The sequence below is a fragment of the Melopsittacus undulatus genome, chromosome 9 (assembly GCF_012275295.1).
Source record: "Melopsittacus undulatus isolate bMelUnd1 chromosome 9, bMelUnd1.mat.Z, whole genome shotgun sequence".
Taxonomy (NCBI): Eukaryota; Metazoa; Chordata; class Aves; order Psittaciformes; family Psittaculidae; genus Melopsittacus; species Melopsittacus undulatus.
Window position 1 is genome coordinate 36717617 of NC_047535.1, and position 20380 is coordinate 36737996.

Here is a 20380-nt window from a genome sequence, read left to right on the forward strand (position 1 = left end):
CGTGTAGGGACAGGACAAGGGGAAATGGCTTTAACCTGAATTTTAGATAGATAAATTAGATAGTTTAGGTATTAGGAAGAAGCTCTTCCCTGCGAGGCTGGTGAGGCACTGGCACAGGGTGCACAGAGAAGCTGTGGCTGCCCCATCCCTGACAGTGTTCAAGGCCTGGTTGGACGGGGCTTGAAGCAACCTGCTTCAGTGGACGGTGTCCCTGCCCATGGCAGAGGGTTGGAACTGGATGAGCTTTAAGGTCCTTTCCAACCCAAACCAGTCTGGGATTCTATGAAATGTCTGCATAGCGATGGTTTGTGGTCTGCTGCTTTGGTATTGTTGCTTTGGGTTTTGTCCTGCAGAGGAAGAGAAGTTGAATGTTTGTAGTCTGGTTTCCAAGGGAAATGAGACACGAGTGATGGTATTTTGGTTGTGCATGTGCGTTCCCGAATAACTGATGACTAATTGGAGCTGAACCAAAGGGAGGAGCAGAAGGTCTCACAGCTATTATGGCCCTTTGTAAAGATGTGTGGCTGGGAGAAAACGCTTGAAGAGGAAATGGTAAAAGAAAGACTTGTGTGAATTTGAAGTCTTGTAGATATTGAAGCATCTCCCTGGAAGGTTTAGAGGGAGTGGGAGATTGAGGAGAAGGGAGAGAGCAGATGGACATGCAGTACTTATATGTTGAGCTTCAGTCAGACCTTGTACCTCACTGAACACTTGAGCCATCCTTCTTTAGACAATGTTTCTCTTCATCTGTACTGCCCAACTTCATCCCATCATGGTTTCCTCCCTCTGTGGGTAGATGCAGAAAGAAGTGAGAGCACCTGAATCAGGCTGCTAAAACAAATCACCTTCTGACACGGCCCCTCTTACTGGTGGGACACATTAGGGACACAAGCAGGATACAGACTGGATGGGCACAGGATTGTGTTACCAAATAGCTAATGTTGCTTAAGAGCAGTGTAGACCTTTACCTAAAGCTCTGCGCAGCAGAGCACCCTATTGTAGGGCATTCAGTCTGTCCTACCTGCACACATCTGGTCCTTTCATGCATTGTCAGAAATTGTGGCTATCACATAAGTAAAGGAATAGAGCAGCTTCCACAATAAAGCTGTACCTTGTTTGTGCTACACAAGACTGCTCATACCAACTTGTTGGTTCTTCAGAGGTCTGTCTGCTGCCCCGGCTACTACGGACACATGTGCGAGATGTGCCCAGGGAAGCCAGGCCAGTGGTGCTCTGGGAATGGAGAATGCCAGGACGGCATCGAGGGCAGTGGAGAGTGCCGATGCCTGGAGGGCTTCCATGGCACTGCCTGTGAAATGTGTGAAGTGGGCCGATATGGAGCTGACTGCAAATCAGGTGACACTGGTGGCTATTGCAGCTTGTATCTTATTCTGCTGGGGAGGAGGAGGGAGAAGAGTGGCCATGTCTCAGCTCTTGGGAGGGGAGAAATGTCCTAAGATCTTTGAGACAGGTCAGCAGCTGGCAAGGTACTGAGAGAGGACAGTGAGAGCTGGGTGCCTGTGGACAGCCAGAGGAGTGGCCCCATTTCTCATCCTCAAACCAAGGCATGGCTGACTGTGCTATGCCAGTCATCCTGCTGCAACCCAGACTACAGAAAGTAGAGGTGGGTGATCTCTTCCTGGGCTTTTTGTCCTGGTAGCGAGAGAACAAGAGTGATACTGCTGTGATATCTTCTGTATGGCAGCTTTATGCATTGGATTAGGAAAAGAGCAGACAGAGAAATGGCAACAAGACTCTGCTTGTGGGACCTGTTGGTTTGACAGTAATGAGTGTTTATATTAACCCTGCAGAATGTGCTTGTGACAATGGCATATGTAATGATGGTCTGCAAGGGGATGGGAGCTGCGATTGTTTCCCAGGGTGGAAGGGCCCTACCTGCCAAGAAAGTACGTGAGTAGAACACTATGGTGTAATACTGCTTTTTTGCATTATCCTTTTCATTTGCCAGAGCAATTCTCTGTTAGCAGAGCAGGGTGACCACTGTTGCATGTATTCTGCATCCCCCAGAAGCTTATCAGACTGCTAGCTCATTTCTGCACACAAAGCTGCATTTGCAGTGTGACTTCCCCAACAACATGAGTGAAATTCATGTGGAGAAAAGCGTATCTCCATCTTCCATCTTCACAGAGATTTGTGGCACCTCAAGAATAGTCCTTTGCCCTGGGAGAGAAAGATAGAAGCTCACAGCTAGACTGGGCTCACCATGACTCTTGTCACTTGCAAGGCTTAATTTGAAGTCTCCAGAGAGCCCCAGTGTGTCTACTGAGTTGCTGTTTCTCCTCGCAGATCCATTCATTTAGATGAGCTTAGGCCATGGCCTACAGTTCTTAATAAATCTGTCATTGTGTGTCAAAGTAATATGTTGAAGTTGGTTGTTGCTGGGATTATGATTACAACTGGGGTGAGGAGGAAGCTGAGCTCCTAAATACTTTGGGATGTTACAATTTTGTACACAAAGATTACTTTTATAGTGAAGTGAAATGTTTTAGGGGCTGTTAGAAATGGAAATTAGCGGAGCTGTCCTACCTATTGCAAATGTAGAGCATGAAAAATGTTGTCTGCATTAATGAGGTTTCAGTCCCTGTTTCATCCCTAGCAGTGTGGAGACCATGCAGATGAAGTCAGAATGAACTGTTAGAGAACATCAGATTCACTCCGTTGCAAAATGCCAAAACATAAATCCCATGAAGTCTTCCTGCTGCCTTGGAGGACAGGAGAGTTAGTGTAACTGCTCGTATGTCATCATCAGTCAGGGCACCACAAGTGTGGCAGGGAGGCTGTTTGCAGTGTCCTTTACTCTAGATGGCAGAAATGGTCCTAGCAAGTGCTAAACTGAAAATGCCAGCTGACATTTGTGTTTTCTTTTGCAGGAATCAAGGTTGACTTATGCAATAACACTTGCCATGAAATGGCCAAGTAAGTATAGACAGAAAGCTGGGTTATTCTGAGGAAGGCATGTGTGTTTGTATATGTTTTACACAGAGGTGATTCTGTGTTTAGGCTTTGCAGAGGGCTGGGAGAAGGTTTCTACTCATTAAAGATGCATAAATGTCACTTCCATTCTGGGAACTTTGGTGCTAAGTTGCATCCAACTTCCCCGAGGATTTTGTCTGTCTGAGCATAAATTCTTTCCAAGTTCCTTCTGCATGTGTGGATGGGAGAAGGCAGAGACTCCAAGGTACTCCAGGTCTGGCCCTATCCATGGAGTAAATCAACCAACTATTTACAAGACCTTTCTGCCTTGCTTGCCCCACCAAGGAATTAAATAGGCTAATGGGCTATGATGACTTTCTCTTGCTGCCTTCTCCATCCATTATCTGGTCTCCTATTTTGCGGTACCAAGACCCAGTCATTTCCATTGTACTGTGCAGAAGTAAGTGGGCATGCTGAAGGTGCACTGTGTGAAGTGTGAAGCATGTGCCTGCCAGCTCCCTGTTCAGTGTAACTTGGGTATTTGGTGAAGAAAAACAGCAACTTCAGGCATGTTCCTCCTGTGGTTATAGAGGCCTCTAACTTGCATATGCCAGACTTGGATAGTGTTTCCCACTGGCTGAGCAAATTAGGAGATGTTGCCAGTGATAATTTATCTCTTTCTCGTTTCAGCTGCCTCAATAGTTCTGCAGATTCCTCACCTATGTGTTTCTGCACTGCTGGATACACAGGGAATGGGACCCATTGCACAGGTATGTCCAGTAAGTGTGAGCAAGATTAAAGGCTTGCACGCGTGTTGAAGCTACACAAAGACAAGGGTTTTGTTTGTGAAATAAATGGCATGATGCTGCCAGAGGAAAGATCATTCAAATCCCTTTCCTGTCAGCCATCCACCATGAAGTCTGCCATGCTTTGGCTGAAGAGTTTTCCAGTCCAGAGCTTTACACAGGATGCTCTTGATGTTGCTAGAATCTGTGAGAGAGGGATAAAAAGGCAGGCAAGTGTAACAGGGCAGTCCTTATTGTTTGTGGAAAGAGATGCACATGAATGGGTTGTATTAGTTCTGATATCACAGATATAGTGGCAAAGATATAACAGTTTTGGCCATGAATCTCTGGAATATTGATGCTCTGATTCCCTATAATTTTGTGCTCCTCCTACTTGTTGCCCATGCCAAAATCAGCAGTTGTGCCAAAATTAAGTAGAATTTCAGGTTACTGCTCTGGAGCTATCTACAAACCTGGTTAAAAACAACCAGACAAAAAAGAAAGAGTGATAAAATGGTAACAGTCAAAACACTGGTAGACATCACAGTTCCTTTTCAGTATTGCCCTTGTATGAAAATGAGGGGGGCAGGGAAAGAAAAACCCTCAGGGTGCAGGAAAGTGTTTTTTCATCTAACTGTTAGTCCTCAGTGCTGCAGTGACAAGACTTCTTAGTCTTATCTGGGGGGTACTTAAGCTCAGCATGGCTTTTGACTGGCATCTCTCAGATCCCGATGAGGCTCCATGCCTTTAAAGGACCCACAGTTTCCTTGAGAATCAAAGGGATTTTAGTAAGATGATGTGATTTGTGTTAAGATAGATCCTTCTGGCACAATTCATCTTTCCTAGATGCTCTGAGCTGATTCTGCTGCTCTTGTTTGTGGTTACAGAAATAGACCCATGCACTATAAATCATGGTGGCTGCTCCATACACGCTGTGTGTACTAAAGTGTCTCCAGGAGAGAGGACCTGTGTCTGTAAGGAAGGCTATGCTGGAGATGGGACACTCTGCATGGGTGAGTGCTCAGGGCATGTTTTGATGATAGCAGTGAGGCATCATCCATGCAAAAGGGGCATTTCAGACTAAGAGTGTTAAAGTTTCAAGTTTAAGTGTTGACTAACTGAATTCTCCTTTCAGTTTCTTCAAGCAGGGTATATTTCAAAGCAATTAATTGCTGGCTGATCTTGATTCGACTGTCTTTCTACTTTTTATTGAGATGTATGCACACAAACATGTACATGTGTACATACATACATGTGTACAGCATACTCCCAAGCCATGATTAGTGATCATCGCTGTCCCAGCACAGTGCCACACAAAACTGGACAGAGAGCCCATGGTGCCTTGGGCATCTGTCTTGCTGGATCACCTCAGACCAGTGTTTTCATCTCAAACCAAGAGAGCCCTGAGAGTTTTCTTGCCCTGATGCACGTCATGGAGACATCCAGAGACAGAGGATGAGGGCAGTCTCCCACAGTGGTGCTGTGAGATGAAGATGGAGCCATGAGAGAGTCCAGTCCTCTCATATCCTTTAAAGCACACCCAGGAAGGTGTGGGATTTTTCATGGGCAAATATCACAACTCAGAAACCCATGTGTGCAGTTGTGCCCTATTCCTTTGCTATCACAAGTCTCTTTTCCACCACAGTATTCCTAAGCTAGGAAGGTACTCCCTGTTTCTTTCCCAATACCTCTTTGGATCACCAATTCCCAGGTGCTTTGAGCAGCCCTCAGCAAAAATGTGGCTTTATTGTTTTGCTGCAGAAATCGATCTCTGTCTTGAAAGCAATGGGGGCTGCCACACCAACGCAGAATGCATTAAAACAGGCCCAAGGAAGGTGAGTATGTATGATGAATGTCAGGTCAGCATTATAATGGAGGTTGTCACAGCTGGGTAATTCTAGAGGCAGTCCTTTCCACTGCAATGCACTGCTTTATGCTTATTACCTTCCACATAGAAAAGATATCTGGGATGGGCATGAAAAGATTGCTGTATCCTTTAAAGCAGATGCTTTCTGTTGGCCAGAGGCTGGAGGCAGTCTCAGGTTCTATTTGTTGTTGACATGAGCATGGTTATTCATGACTGTAGCAACAGGTGCTATACCACATGCTTTCTATCCAGCCCAGCTGCTGTGTGTTTTCTTTATTGGGTCCCAATTTCAGACTGAGAATCTGTTCTCCCTCCAGGTTGCCTGCAACTGTCTTCCTGGTTACAGTGGGGATGGTGTGAGCCAGTGCAACCCCATCAACTTGTGTGAACAGGTATGCCTGCATTTTGCTGTTGGCAGAGGTGAAGGCCACAGTCTTGAATTGTTACTTTCTTCTAGCAGTTAACAACAAGAGCAGGATTAGCCTGCTTGTTAGAGCTGGCTACTTGCCTTTTCACATACCAAAGGGATTTCCTAGTCTATTTGGTTTCTATTGCCTCTCACAATGACCTGCAATTATGCTGGCCACCTGACACTTCATCTTTTGGGAGAAGCAGTGTGGAAACTGACATAGGGTTGGAGACATGCAGGTTTGTTTCTCTGCATCCATTTGGTGTAGGACACTCAAAAGCTTAAAATTTATGCTCATGGCATCACTATGATGTTAAAATGTCTCTTTGAATCGTGGGTTTTGTCATCACTCTGGGTTGTAAACTAAGGTGCAAAAGTCCATTTCATGGGAAGATTTGGTGTTGAAAATCCCTTGAGGAGTTTGGTGAGGTTTATTCTAAGGCACTGAAGAGGTGGGAGGAATGGTTTCCTTTCCACAGGGCTGGATGCAGTTAGTAGCTCCTGCATGCAAGTGGCTGTTCAGTGATGATGTCCCTCCATGGTAGCTTTTTGCTTTGCTTGCTAGAACAATGGAGGCTGCAGTCCATTTGGGGTCTGCAAGTACACGGGCCCTGGCACTCGAAACTGCTCCTGCTCTTGGCTCACTATTGGAGATGGCTTCACCTGCCGTGGCAAAATGTATCAGGTGAGAAGCACACATAGCATCTTGTCTGTTCTGCTCCCCTGCCCTGCAGCAAACCTCCCTCCCCTCCAAGGGTAAGCTGCAGGTGAACAGATCTGTAGTGTCATATTTATGTGTGTGGTGTAGGACGGGAGAGTGGTGTTTTGAGGCAAACTCTCCATAAATCATAGGAGCATTTGGTGTGCCAGCTGTGGGAGAGAATCACAGTAAAGTGACTTTGCTCCATGTCATGACATGAGCACTGCTGCTCTGCCATCACCACTTGGCCCTACCTCCAGGGTGCTCTTTCCTTAATGGTATAAGCAAATGGGAATATATTTTTTTCCCCCAAGGAACCCACTTCTCTCAGGCTGTGGGATCAGGGCAGGTTCCCTGTGGCCATGCCAGACCTTGGGATCCACTCTGGAGGGCAGAGGCTCCAGCTCTGTTGCAAATTAAACAGCTGTCCTTGGGCAAACTGGTGACCTTTTCTGATAGTGACAAATAAACCTGCCATCCCCACAGCAGAGCCAGGAGAAAAGATATGGACTCAGTTCTGTGCTTCTGCTTTTACTGAAAGCTAGTGTGGTGAGGAGAGAGAATTTGCCCTGCTAACACCAGCTGTTTCTCTTTGTTTAAGGAGCTTGGAAGGATTGAAGATGCATCCGTGTTCTTTAAGATGATACTGGTTGGTGACAAACAGCTTTGTTTGTGTCTCTGTGTACTAATTCACACTCAGGGTTTTCTGCAAACGGTCTTGCTAACTGGAACTGTATTTTCTGTTTTCCTTCCTGTGAATGCTGTTCTACTACAGGTAGAAAACATCAAGGAGCTCAGTGGAGCAGGGCCTTTCACAGTCTTCGTCCCACGGACAGATTTCATAGGAAACAGCACTACAGTAAGTATCTTCCCATCCCAAGCACTGTAAACCAGTTTTTTAACCAACAGCTTTTTGACATCCCAAGTCCTGTTGTGCAGCTTCACATTACTAATCCCAACTTTTTTCTCACGGGCCCCCAATACACCCAATAAAGGAATAATTCCCAGTTCCCAGGCATCACTTCCTCAAGCCAGTGTGTTCATTTGACCTCCATCAGGGGACCTGAATGCTGGTTTTGTCAAGCTGGGTGAAATGTCCCAAAGCTTCTGTATGATTTTGTGCATTCACCATGTTTTGGGGGGACTGGCTTTGCTGCAGGGATGTGTCACAGGGAGCTTGGGCAATTCAGTCTCCCTTACTGGGTCTGGGGTATCCCCTGCAAGGCAGAGTGTCTCTAGTGCGATCTCCCTCTCTTTATCTAGTTTGAGGAGTGGAGGACCAGAGGTCTCCTTCGGGACCTGCTTCGTTACCACATAGTGGGTTGCCGGAAATTGCTGTCTGGTGACCTGGAAGCACAGGAGTCTCTTACATCTTTATCTGGCCACAAAATGAAGATCACAGTGAAAGAGGTAATTCCCTTTCCTGGCCCATTTGCCAGGATGTCACTTTTGCTGTCATTTGAAGGTCACTATGGTTGTGGCAGATGACTTGCCTATGGCCCACAGACAGCTCACAGGGCAGTGCCATGGGTGTGGATACCTCATCGTATCCCTTCTCTCTCAGAATAGCATCTATCTCAATGAGGAAGCCAAAGTAGTTGTGAGTGACATCATTGGCATGAACGGGGTCATTCATTTCATCAACAAGATCCTCATTCCAAGTGACCTGGTGGACCGTAACATTTCCTCAAAGACCTCACGGGTAAGGCTGAAGCAGTGACTGTGTTATAGCTGCTGTGGTGAGGACAGGGTTAGGGTCTTTGTCCCAACAGCTCTGTTAGTCCCTGATAAGCCCTCAGCCCAAGGCCACATGGGGTGCTTTTCCTCCCTGTTCCTAGCTCTGTAGGGTTTGTCTGAGGGCATGGATTTGGCTTGTGAAGATGACAGTATTTGTGGCATAGCCATATTTGAGACAGAAGGAGCCTTATCCATCACTAGAGAGTGACAACACTGGATGTAGGCAGGCAGATTGTGTCCTGTGCCACTTGTTTTCCAGCACAGAGCAGATTGCAGTGTGAGATTGCTGAGGTCTCCAGTACTCCTCCAACAAGCACTAGGAGCTTATAGATCCTGTGTTTTACAGAAGATAACACTTTCTGTACAACACAACTGAAATTAATCCCTGCTCCTGCCATAGCAGTGTCTACCTGGGATGAATGAGAAAAGAGGTGGCTGTGAGAGCCCTCACCAGGCCAAATTCACCAGCATGATGATGACAGAGATGAACTTGTACTTAGCTACCGTGGTTGTTAACCATCTGGTTTCTCCCCTGCCTTGCTGCTCAGGTCCTGGAGAGGGATGACTTAGTGACAGTTGTTTGCTTTCTTCCCTCTGCAGCAAAACATCACAGAAGTGGCAGAGGCCTTTGGGTACACCATTTACAGCAAGCTGCTGCAGGTGAGCACCCTGACCCCTGCTACTCTGTGAGGAGGTGGTGTGTACATGGGCATGTTCAGTTTGGCTTGTGGCTTTTTCTTTGTGTCCCCTCTTATCTCGGACAGGATGCGGAGCTGCTGCCACTGATCAGTGACCCCCTGCACAGACCCTTCACCATGCTATGGCCCACAGATGCTGCATTTAATGCCCTCTCAGAGAAAAGGCAGAAGTGGCTGTACCGCAGAGAGCATCGGGATGTGTTAGCATCCTACCTCAAAGCGCACATGATCAGGGACGCAAAGGTAAATGGAACAGCAAGCAGGCTTGTACCTCCCCAGGCCACATGTGATGCCTATGGTTATGCCAGAGCAACCTTACCAGATGTTTTACCGCTGTAGAACATGTAGTATATCAGTTGTCTTGAGAAGATCCAAAGCTGTTTGAGCATTTGAACTGTTGCTTCATCATGAACCCCTCGTGCAGCATGGCTTAGCTGAACCCTTCTGTCTTCAGCTTCCTGGGGAGGCAACATCACCATCACACTGTCAGCCCAAGGCTCACAGAGAGGCTGTCTGCAGGGGTGATGAACAAGGGAAGAGTTCCACTGTACAAAACCAGGCCCTGATTATGCACTCTGGTCTATCACAATTCCAGAATCTTGGACTACCCCAGCATAGTTAGACTGTTCCACCCACACTGGCTTCATGTGCTGCCACATTGCCCCCACTCTCAATGTGGCTGCTGACCCCTGTCCTCACTAGGGAGCTGCAGTTATTGCATCTCTCCCTTCACATTCTTGTTTTTCCCTCTTAGATTGTTGCTGGTAATGTGCCACAGATTGAATCCATAAGGACCATGCATGGCTCCACTGTCTCCTTCAGCTGCAGCAAAACCCATGTGGTGAGTGATGGCAATGCTGGTGCTGGGCTCAGCTTTCCACTGAGCAGGTGTCCCAGGGCATAGCCACAGGGCAACTGATGCTCTGATTGGTCACTGGCAGTAAGTGAACACAGAGTTGGGTGCTTGCAGGCTGAGAACACCCCATTTCCCTGCCTACGGCTGACCCTGTAAAGAAGCTTGAAACTCTGTGGCCAGCTGTTAGGGAAGTGTGGAACCAGCACATGCACTTCATGGTAACCAGGTTGCAAAGCCAACTGTATGGTGCTGTAACCTTTACAGAGCATGTGTTGCCTGGACGAAGACCATTGTTTAGGAGAGATGGCCATCAAAAGTGGCAGTCAGGAAGGGTTGTCAAGGACATGAGCACAAAGATTTTGGAGAGTTCTTGGGGTGATTGAGAAGTCATGGCAGCCAAAAGGGCAACTTTTGGGTAGTGCAGCCGGGATGTAGGATGTGCCAGGATCACAAGTTGCTTTCTTCCTCTGGCAGGGAGAGCTTCTGGTGGGGAATGGTGATGCCACTATCATCCAGAGGCACATGGAATTCAATGCAGGCATTGCCTATGGCATCAATAGACTGCTGGAACCACCAGATCTGGGATCTCGGTGTGACGAGTTCGTCTCTGTTGAGCTGCAGGTAAGCACTTGTGATGAGGCCAGTGAGGATCTGTGCCTGGGAAGAGGAATGTTGGGAGGAGAGGTTGCTGCTCTTCCTTGGCCAAGCTCCAAGCAGCCAAGAGATGCAGGAGCACATACCAAGTTGTTGTGAGGTTTCTGTCTTCCCTCCACAGGGATCTATGGAGAGCTGTGGACTCTGTGGCTTTGAGCCACCCTGCCCTGCTGGCTCCGTTCAACGGGTAATGCTCACACCTTTGTCACCAAGGAGGCCTCTCACAGGGCTGATGACATTACCCAGACACCCCTTGTGTTTTAGTAGCTAAATGAAGGCACACCTTGTCCCTAGTCACACAGTCTTGTAGGGCTGGGCTAAGCAAAATGGGGTCAGGGGCTCCAATGGTTGGTCAGTCCCTATATGGGTGACAGTGGTACAGGGATCCCTGCAGTAGCACTGGGGCTTCTCTGAGTGCTTTATAGCAAAAGAGCTTGACCTAGCCTCTGGAGATGGATCAGGGATGAGATGGTGAGCAGCCTTCAGGGGTAGTAGTTGTACCCCACTCATTGCATCACCTGGTGTCCCTCTCTGCTGGGTTTCTGGCATGTCCCTGAGGTACACTGTGGCTCCTCTGTCACCAGACCCATTGCATGTTAGGAAGACTCTGTTACTTATAAAACGGAATGAGTGGCACAAGAGGAGACAAGGTGAGACATCAATGACCAGCGTGGCAAACTCTGTGTTTTGCCTGTTTCCTCGCAGGGGGAAACCAGGCGCTGCTTCTATTACGGCAACCGGCTGTTGAGAAACACCTTTCTGTTTCACCACAACTCCCTGTTGCGGCCGTCCTGGCCACCCTCCCCGTGGGACCCCCTCAGAAGACACTTCTCTTCCAGGGGGCCTCTGAAACAAGGCTGCAAGAGGAGCTGTGTTTCTACCCAGTGGGTCCCTCAGTGCTGTGCAAACCACTATGGACGTGAATGTCGGGGTAAGGACCATCCAACCCTTTCCTACCCCAGCCCTTTCTCTTGTGGGAAGGTGGTTAATGGTTCAGCATGTCTGGCATCCATGGATGTGTTTCTCTGGAGAAGGTTGGGCAAAGCCCCAGGCGTGGAGCCCCAGTCTGCCAAGGGCACAGAGAGAGTGCCATGGTGAGCCTACAGCACAGTGCTGCTGGGTGTGGTGCCAGACACATCACTCACCTCTGGATGCTGCAGATGCTCAACCATTCCCTGACATCTGCCCTCTGTGCATGGGCAGCTTTAACTCCTTGGATGAGTCTGCTGCCAGGTTATCCTGGGGTGGGCCAGCACACACTCAGGTAATGGCAGCAGAGGGTCTTCACAGGCTGGAAGTTATGCCACAATTGTCCCTCTTGCCCCTATCCCTGAGGTGGCTGTCATGGGATGTCCCCAGCACTCACCCCCCAGAGGGCCGAGTAGGCTCTGTGATCAAGCACCCCATAAGCTGCACAGGGGCAGCGAATGGCTCCCCTGCAGCACAGGGCCCATTTGTCACACAGCCTCACTAAAGTGCCCCATTTGCAGCATGCCCAGGAGGGCTGGAGGCACCGTGCAGTAACCGTGGTACCTGCCATGACAAGATCGGTGGCTCAGGGCAATGCAACTGCAGCCAGGCCTTCATCGGGACCAGCTGCGAGCTGTGTGCTCCAGGCAGATACGGGCCAGACTGCCGAGGTAAGGGCGAGCTGTGGGGTGGCAGCAGCATAGAAGGGTTAGGGTTAGGGTTCCCAGCATAGGTTTGCACAGAGGTGGCTGTGGGACATGGTGCTCCTTGGAGAGGGCTCAGGTGTTGGGCCAACCTATTACAGCATAGAAATCAGTGCTGCCACATGCACATTGGTCCTCACAGCACTCGGGTCAGACCTGTGGGGCTGGGTACATCCTTCCTGGGCTCTTTGTTGGCTGGAGTCTGAGAAGGCTGGACGGCACATGCCGGGAGTTGTGGCCAGTGCAGCCATGCTGCCAATGGACTCGCCTCCATCGTGGGGCCTCTTGCATGTCAAAACACAGCTGAGAGCCCTGATCTGGCAGTGTTAAGAAGTATTTTGAGCTGGAGGACAAAGCCTGAAGTTGTGATGAACCCTGTACAGAAAGAGCATCTCCTGGGACATGCTCAGCAGGGACCTGGAAGCCAGGGGAGGCAAAGGGAAGGAAAAGGGTGTCCCCCATCCTCCCACCCCAAGTTGAGCCTTACTGGGTCTCCCAGAATGTTTTTGATAGCTGTATGTTTGCAGGGACTGAGAGTGAAAAATGCATTGAGTGTGAATCTCTAGAAACACCCAGGGGAAGGGGGCAATGGGGATTTGTGGGTGCAGAGAGGGTTCCCTTCCTCCCCGAAGGGTGCATGTTGTGGGGGTAGGGGACCAGGGCTGGCAGTGACAGGAAGGGATGTGGTGTCCTGCAGGCACTGCCCACACAAGCCACATCTCTGCTGTGTGACTGAGTCATGGCCTTTCACTGCCACCAAGGGACAGTGTTTTTATCCATTCCTCAGAGTGTAACTGTACCGAGAACGGTGTGTGCAATGGAGGACTGCATGGTGATGGCTTCTGCTTCTGTGCTGAGGGCTGGACTGGAGACCGCTGTGAAACCAGGCTAGGTGAGGGCTGCCAACCTCCACCACCCACTGTTCCCTGGGACCCAGTGCCATATGGCTGCTTTCCCAGCAGCTGGATTGCTCAAGCAGCTGGTCAGAAGTATCCCCAGAAAGGAGCTCTCGGTTGCAGGGCTCATCCTGGGATGTGGCCTATGCTCTTAAATCTCACAAGGGTTGGGGTGGTGAGGAGGAGGAAAGCTCCATTTGATTGTGAACAAGCCCCTGACCAAAGGTGCTCCAAGAAGAGCTCAAGGGTGAGATGAAAGCCTGAGGTGTATGTGGGGAGGCAACAGTCCTCTGCATTTGGGCATCTGCAGAAAAGCACCGGGGTGATGAGAGGGGAGCATGGGGCAGGTGGCCTGGCACAGAGGCTGGGGGTGACAGCCATGCCTATGCACAAGCCCTTGGATGGTTCTGACCTCTGTGTGTTCTGATTTCAGTCCTGACGCCCTCCTGCTCTCCGCCGTGTCACCCTCAGGCTGTCTGCCGTGACAGCAACCTCTGTGAATGTAACCTGCACTACGAGGGCGATGGGAGGATGTGCTCAGGTAGGGGCGAGCCACGAGGGTGGTGAGCAGAGGGGAAAGCAGACAACACAGCCAGGCAGGAGGTGACCATCTCCTGTTGGCCAGACTGATGCGACTGGCAGGACAGACAGACAGACCATCGGGATGCTTGGCAAGTGTTTTAGTTAAGCTAATTCTAATATCCCTGCAGTGATTGACATGTGCAGCCAGGACAACGGGGGGTGTGCCAGGCACGCACAGTGCACGCAGGTTGGTGTGAACGTCTCATGTGCCTGTGAGCCTGGGTACGGAGGTGACGGCTTCGTCTGTGACCCCATAGACCGGTGTGCGGACGGCAGGAATGGGGACTGCAGCCAACATGCCAACTGCATCAGCACTGGCCCGGTGAGTACAGCCCATCAGTCCCTTCACAGGAGAGCTGCACACCTGGGAGAACAGCCCCTGAGGCTGCTGTGGGATACTTCAGGCTCCCACAGGACAGCAATGTGGCAGCATCCCTTGTTACTGTGGTCACCAGGCCTCTGGTCCCCTCAGCTGTTGAGCTCATCCTGCAGGTCCTTACTGCCAGGCAAGGGCCATGCCTTGTTCTGCTGCCTGGCTGTGGTGATGGACTGGTGATTTGATGCTGAGGCTATTTTCCCCTATCCCTCTGTCTGAGGGGAATAAGCTGTGTCAGTTGTAGCATTCTGGGGACTGTTCTGGGGCTCAAGGGTCGTCCTCCAAGGGTGATGCTGGCCATTTTTGCAGAGGAACCAGAGCTGCTCGCTGCAGGCCAGAAGGTGGGACTGGGCTCATGATGTGCAAGAATCATGAGCCACATACCTCAAAGCTCAAATGCCTTCAAACAGCATGTGACAAGGGTTCAATGTGACACTTTCTGGTTTGTGTGCAGTTGGATGTGGAGGTAGAATAGAAGCCATGTGGCCTTTCATAGCTCTGTCATAGTCCCAGCAGGTTGTAGAGGCATTCTGAAGGCTCATCCCCATCTTCACAGGGATACAGGGATCCCCAGTTGCCATCTGCATGATTGCACTCACACAAATGCCCTCTCCTCCTTCCTTTGTGATGCAGAATGAGCGGCGCTGTGAGTGCAAGCAGGGCTATGTAGGTGATGGGATCCAGTGCCTGGAGGAGGTCGTGCCCCCCACAGACCGGTGCCTGGAAGAAAACGGGCAGTGCCATCGGGAGGCCATCTGCACTGACCTGCACTTCCATGGTGAGTGTGCTCAGCCCTGCAGTGTCAGGGATGGGGTTCCACAGAGAGATCACACTCCCTCATCCTTCACTTCCCAGCTGGGGCACCCCTCAGGGGAGGGTTGATGGGGATGGATGGCCAAGGGGCCAGGGACTTGCCTGTGTAGCTTGGTGTTGTGGTTTAAGCCCAGCTGGTAATTCAGAACCATGCAGCCACTCACTCACTCTCCCACTTTCTTCCTCCCTCTGCTCCTGGAGGGATGGGAAGGAGAATCGAAAGAATGCAACTCCCATGGGCTGAGATAAGAGCAGTCCAGTAACTAAGGTATAACACAAACCACTGCTGCTACCACCAATAACAATAATTATAAGGGAAATAACAAGGGAAGAGAATACAACCGCTCATTATCCACTGCCCGATACCCAGCCCAACTGAGCAGTGATCTAACCCTTCTGGGTAATTCCCCCCAGTTTCTATGTGGAATACCTCTTTGGCTAGTTTGGGTCAGGTGTCTCTGCTTCCCCTTGGCTTCCTGTGCCCCTTCTCACTGTCAGAGCATGAGACTGAAAAGTCCTTGATGAGAGTAAGCATCACTTAGCAACAACTAAAAACATTGGTGTGTTACCAGCACTGTTCTCAGACTGAAGCTGAAAACTCAGCAATGCACCAGCTACTAAGGAGAAAAATGACTGTTACAGCTGAACCCAGGACACTCAGTCTGGTTTTCACAATCACCTTTTCCACTAAATGTCATACAGGGAGGACAAGCCATCCTTGTCTGCTCCCCTAATGTGTGGTAGCTTCTGGTGGGATTACACTGCCATTAAGCACTGACTCCCTTGTGGAAGGCTCAGAGGATGCTGCATCCCACCTCACCCTCACTTGACCGTTATCCACATCCCACTCTCCCATGCAGCATGGAGCACCCTCCATTGGCAGTGCTCACACAATAATGTGTGACATAAAGGTGACACCCCAGGGAGCTGCTCACATTCTGTGCTGTATCTCGGTGTTTTGCAGATAAGACCATGGGTGTATTTCACCTGCAGTCACCCCGGAAGAAGTACGACTTCACATATGAGCAGGCTCGGGAGGCCTGTGCTGCACAAGGTGCTTCCCTGGCCACTTTCCAGCAGCTCTCAGCAGCCCAACAGGTCAGGACTTGTGGATGTGTGGATGGGTGGGTGACCCTTCATCCTCCCAGACAGGCTGGGCTTGCTCTGTCTGCATCCATGAAGCCAGGAGGGCTGGTGGTTCTTGACAGTCCCACTGGGATGAGGGTTCTGGCAGTGCCCAACCCTTCAGGTGTTGGGAGGATTTTGGCTGCACAATGGGAGTGTGCATTGGGGCAGAAAACCTGGGCTGGAGATGCTGTATTTAATCTAATGATTCATTTTCCTCTGCTAGATGGGGTTCCATCTGTGCCTGGTGGGCTGGCTGGACAATGGCACAGCCGGGTACCCCACGGCCTACCCCAACCCCAGCTGTGGGGCTAACCGAGTGGGCATCGTGGACTATGGCTCCCGAAGTAATCTGAGTGAGACCTGGGATGCATTCTGCTACCGGGAGAAGGGTGAGTGGCACGAGCACGTTTCCTGGGGATGGCCCTGTGGGGCACAAGAGGACTGTTGGGTTAGCAGACACACATCTGCCCTTGGGTAGGGGGCACATCTCTGTCTCCCCATGCCTGTGGTGGGAGGGAACATGCTGAGGGGTATCCAGAGCTCAAAGGAAATGCCCTTGGCACTGGTGAGTTGAGTTGCATCCTGGCATTCCATTGCAGATCTGACTTGCACCTGCCGGGATGGGTTTGTGGGAGACGGGTACTGGTGCAGTGGGAAGCTCCCTGATGTGCTTGCGGACAATGCTCGCTTCTCCACCTTCTATTCTGTGAGTGATGCTTCCCTCGTGTCCCACAATGCCAGCAGCTGGGAACAAGGCAGAGGGAGGGATTGGCTGTAGCAGGGAGAAGTGGTGGTGTAGTCTGTGGGTGGGTGGAGGAGAGTGCAAACACAGAGGTGTTTGCTTTCCAGGGCTGGGGGATGTTTCCTGTCTGGGGAGGGTGACAGCAGTGTGCTGATGGGAAGGGGTCCTGTGTTTTCCAGATGTTGCTTGATTTTGCCAATGACACAGAAGAAGGACTGGATTTTTTCATCTATTTGTCTGATGACTCCACTCCCAAAACTCTCTTTGTGCCCCTGAATTCTGGCTTTGCAGACAATGAAGTAAGTATGCAGGGATGAGCAGGTGCTCAAGGGGGCATGGGGAGCAGGAGTCCTCCAGGGCTGGCAAAATGGTAATGTGAAATCCGTGGAAGGAGGAATTTAACCCAGAGGGAAGCACTGGAGGTCCCCAGTCCAACCCCTCGCTCAGCAGAGCTGTTAGGTCAGAGCCTTTGCCAGTTGAGCTTTGGCTGTTTCAAAGAATGGTGATTTCCCCTTTGCTGCAGAGTAGTTTTGTGCCATGTTGCCCATGAATTGAGATGTCTTTTGGCCATGGAGAGTGTTGGGGCTCAGGCCAGATGGGGGCTGCACACAGGGGAGCCAGCTCAGCCCTGCTGCTCCTCCCCGTTGCTTTTTCAGACACTGACAGGAGAGGAGCTGAAGCTCCATGTATCCTCCAGCAATGTCGTCCTCTTCAGCTTCAACCTCACAACGGGCACCATCATCCCATCGCAGTCAGGATACCATCTCCAAGTATCAGACCTCCCAGTGGGCAATGGTACAGAGCACTCAGTAGGTGTAACCTCCACAGAGGTCAAAGAAAACCCCGCAAGTTCTCACCACTTCTCTTTTGAGGTTTTCTGGTTGGATGACACGTGTTCTATCCTGCAGGACGCCAAGGGAATCAATGACACCATGATCGTGGAGTGGGACATTATAGCATTCAACGGCATCATTCATGCAATTGCAGAACCGCTGAGGATGCCCCCTCCTGTGGTCCAGCTTGGTCAGGTCAGTGCCCGAGGGCACCAGTGGGAGAGGGGATGAGGTGATGGGGTCGTGCCCAGGGACTGTCCTGGTCCTGTCCCTGCACTGGGAGCACAGAGGGGGAGCCTGGGGCTGGAGGTGACCGGTCAGTCATCAGCACGGGCTGATGGTGACCGGTGCTGACTTGGGCCGCAGGTGAATGGCGCAGCTCAGGCATCGGGCTCCGTGACCACGGGCACGTTGTGTGCGCTGAGCTTCGCGCTGGCGCTGGCGGCCGGGGCCGGCATCGCCTATTACTGTGTGCGGCGGCGGCGGGAGCAGCAGTTCGGGTACCTGCAGGTAGGCGCAGGCCGGGGCACAGCGAGGGGGCTCCGGGGCACAGCGAGGGGGCTCCGGGGCACAGCGAGGGGGCTCCGGGGGAGCAATGACGGGAGTCAATGACGGGAGCTCCGCAGTACGGGGCGGCCGGGACCGCGGCGGGCGTGAGGGCAGCGCTGCTGCCCGAGGCCACGCCCCCGGCCACGCCCCCGCTCACCTGGCCCCGCCCCCCGCAGGCGGACCTGCGCGCGGACGAGGAGGAGGAGGACGCGGGGCCGCGCACCGCCAGGCCCCGCCCACAGCGGCCGCTCGTGGCCATCCCCAACCCGCTGTACGGCGGGCACGCGCCCGACTACGAACCGCTGCAGGTGAGCGGGGCCCTGGGACCCCCCCGGACCCATCCCCTGTCCCCCCCGACCCCCCCCTCACGCCGCTCTCTCCGCAGGATTCGCTGCTCTCCGCCGCTGACGCCGGAGGCCGCCCCCAGTGACGCTCCCTGCGCCCCAATAAAGAGCTCAGCGCCCCCGCCCGTGCCCCGCCTGCTCTCTGCCGACCCCCCCGCCCGTACCGGGGGCTCTCTCCCCACCCCGGCTGGGCCCTCCCCCGCTGCCCCCTCAACGGCTCAGCACAGGGGCACAGGGGCACCCGCTGGTGACAGCCCCTGGGCGCACCCCTCCTGGCATCAGGAGTCACCTCAGTTACCCCCGAGCATCCCCTTTGCCCCATCCTTAGTACAGTTCCTGCCTGTACTAAGGCCATAAGGGGCATAAATGGCCCCTTGACCATTAGGGTTAGGGTTAGGTCTGTGAGCCACCCCCCCAGCTGCAGCCCAGGCACAGGAGCAGACGGGAGCAGCGCCTCTGCAGTAAGTCCGTTGGTTAGTGAGTTAGTTACACATGCGGCAGACTTTATTGAGCCTTCACAGCACAGAGACATCAAAGGCCACATGCACACAGCAGACCCATTGGATTAGTGCAGCTATGTTAACAGCAGTCGTTCAGGTCAAGGAGCCAAGAGTCCAGGCTGGCAGGTAACATAAAAACAAGCAGTGAGATGCAGGTGAGGGCCCAGCCTGGCACACCACTGGGGAGAAGGGTGTGTGTGTGTGTGTATCTCACTGAGGGTTGTTGGCACTTTCACGTACTTCAGTGCCTTTCCCTGAGGAGTTTCCTGGCAGAGGGTCCTTGATACAGACACAGTTCTTCTCCCTCAGCTGCCCCCACATCGACAATATATGGCCATTGCCACAGCCCAGTACTCACAAACACCCCCTGCTACCTCCCCCCCCCACCCAACAGCCCTTAACCCACCACCCAGACCTACCGTGCATCCCAAAGACCCATCACGCACACCCTGCAGTCACCACTGTCCTTCCTCCTCCCTGCCAGCTCCAGCACAAGTGTATCTGCTTTCTGTTCCCTCTTCTGCCTGTCACCTCACCACCACCTGGGCTGTCACCTTTGTTGCCACTGGCAACTGGTGCAGCAGTGAGGGAGGAGGTGATGGACCAGGGTTCTGCAGGCAGAGCTCTGCCTTCAAATATCCCAACAGCCCCTGAATGTCTCCAGTGCCAGCAGCTGCGTTACATCTCTCCTTGCTTTGGGGACCACACACTGCTCCACCTCACCTCTCCCTCCAGGGCCTCCTACCCTCATCCCATTGCCATAGTCTTCCCACACATCCAGCTTTCCAATGGCATGACTGCTGGCCACCATCAGTGTGGCACAAACTGTGAACAACCCCAAGGCCTCTCTCTGCCCCTCTGCTCCTCCGCAGGGCCCTCCCTGTACCCCAGGGCTGAAGCCTGGGCAAAGCCAGCATAGCCCCGAACCAGGTGAAGAACTTGTTTTCTGTTCTTCACATCCTAAAGTAGCTCTGATCTTCCTGGGCCTCCAGGCCCTCATCCTTATCCCCTGTCTCATATGCTCTGGCATTGCTGTTATCTCCCCCTGAAGAGGCACACAGGGCTTTGTGTGGCCTCGCTCCCCTTTCAGCCCACTCCCACCCAGCACCATGTCACTCTCTCCTCCCTGGACATCCAACAGCCCTTTCATACACCTCAGGTTACACCTCCACAGATGGAGACCAACACCTCTGTTGCCAACCCTGCACCTTCCCTGAAAGGCTGAACACATCCGAACAGAGCACACTGCCGGAGCTGCCAAAACATTGATGTCCCATGGCACCAACCCCCCAGAATACTGACAC

At 51.8% G+C, this 20380-nt stretch overlaps 1 protein-coding gene across 3 annotated transcripts in view; it reads left to right on the top strand.

The window, feature by feature from the left end:
* The window catches only part of STAB1 (stabilin 1), a 58362-nt gene extending 39661 nt beyond the window's left edge, over positions 1-18701 (top strand). For all 3 annotated transcript variants that reach the window (XM_034066213.1, XM_034066214.1, XM_034066215.1), the window contains 32 exons: positions 1161-1356; positions 1812-1907; positions 2892-2937; positions 3625-3704; positions 4607-4732; positions 5481-5554; positions 5904-5978; positions 6561-6680; positions 7297-7344; positions 7471-7554; positions 7959-8105; positions 8260-8397; positions 9033-9092; positions 9197-9373; positions 9885-9971; positions 10461-10607; positions 10762-10827; positions 11346-11571; positions 12131-12280; positions 13101-13205; positions 13643-13750; positions 13920-14113; positions 14801-14945; positions 15945-16078; positions 16332-16497; positions 16708-16814; positions 17030-17149; positions 17507-17659; positions 17759-17878; positions 18050-18193; positions 18409-18540; positions 18618-18701. In XM_034066213.1, coding sequence (XP_033922104.1) covers positions 1161-1356; positions 1812-1907; positions 2892-2937; positions 3625-3704; positions 4607-4732; positions 5481-5554; positions 5904-5978; positions 6561-6680; positions 7297-7344; positions 7471-7554; positions 7959-8105; positions 8260-8397; positions 9033-9092; positions 9197-9373; positions 9885-9971; positions 10461-10607; positions 10762-10827; positions 11346-11571; positions 12131-12280; positions 13101-13205; positions 13643-13750; positions 13920-14113; positions 14801-14945; positions 15945-16078; positions 16332-16497; positions 16708-16814; positions 17030-17149; positions 17507-17659; positions 17759-17878; positions 18050-18193; positions 18409-18540; positions 18618-18662 — 3816 coding nt within the window. In that variant the 3' untranslated portion in view covers positions 18663-18701. The remainder of the gene's footprint in view (positions 1-1160; positions 1357-1811; positions 1908-2891; positions 2938-3624; positions 3705-4606; positions 4733-5480; positions 5555-5903; positions 5979-6560; positions 6681-7296; positions 7345-7470; positions 7555-7958; positions 8106-8259; positions 8398-9032; positions 9093-9196; positions 9374-9884; positions 9972-10460; positions 10608-10761; positions 10828-11345; positions 11572-12130; positions 12281-13100; positions 13206-13642; positions 13751-13919; positions 14114-14800; positions 14946-15944; positions 16079-16331; positions 16498-16707; positions 16815-17029; positions 17150-17506; positions 17660-17758; positions 17879-18049; positions 18194-18408; positions 18541-18617) is intronic.
* Positions 18702-20380: the final 1679 nt, after the last annotated feature.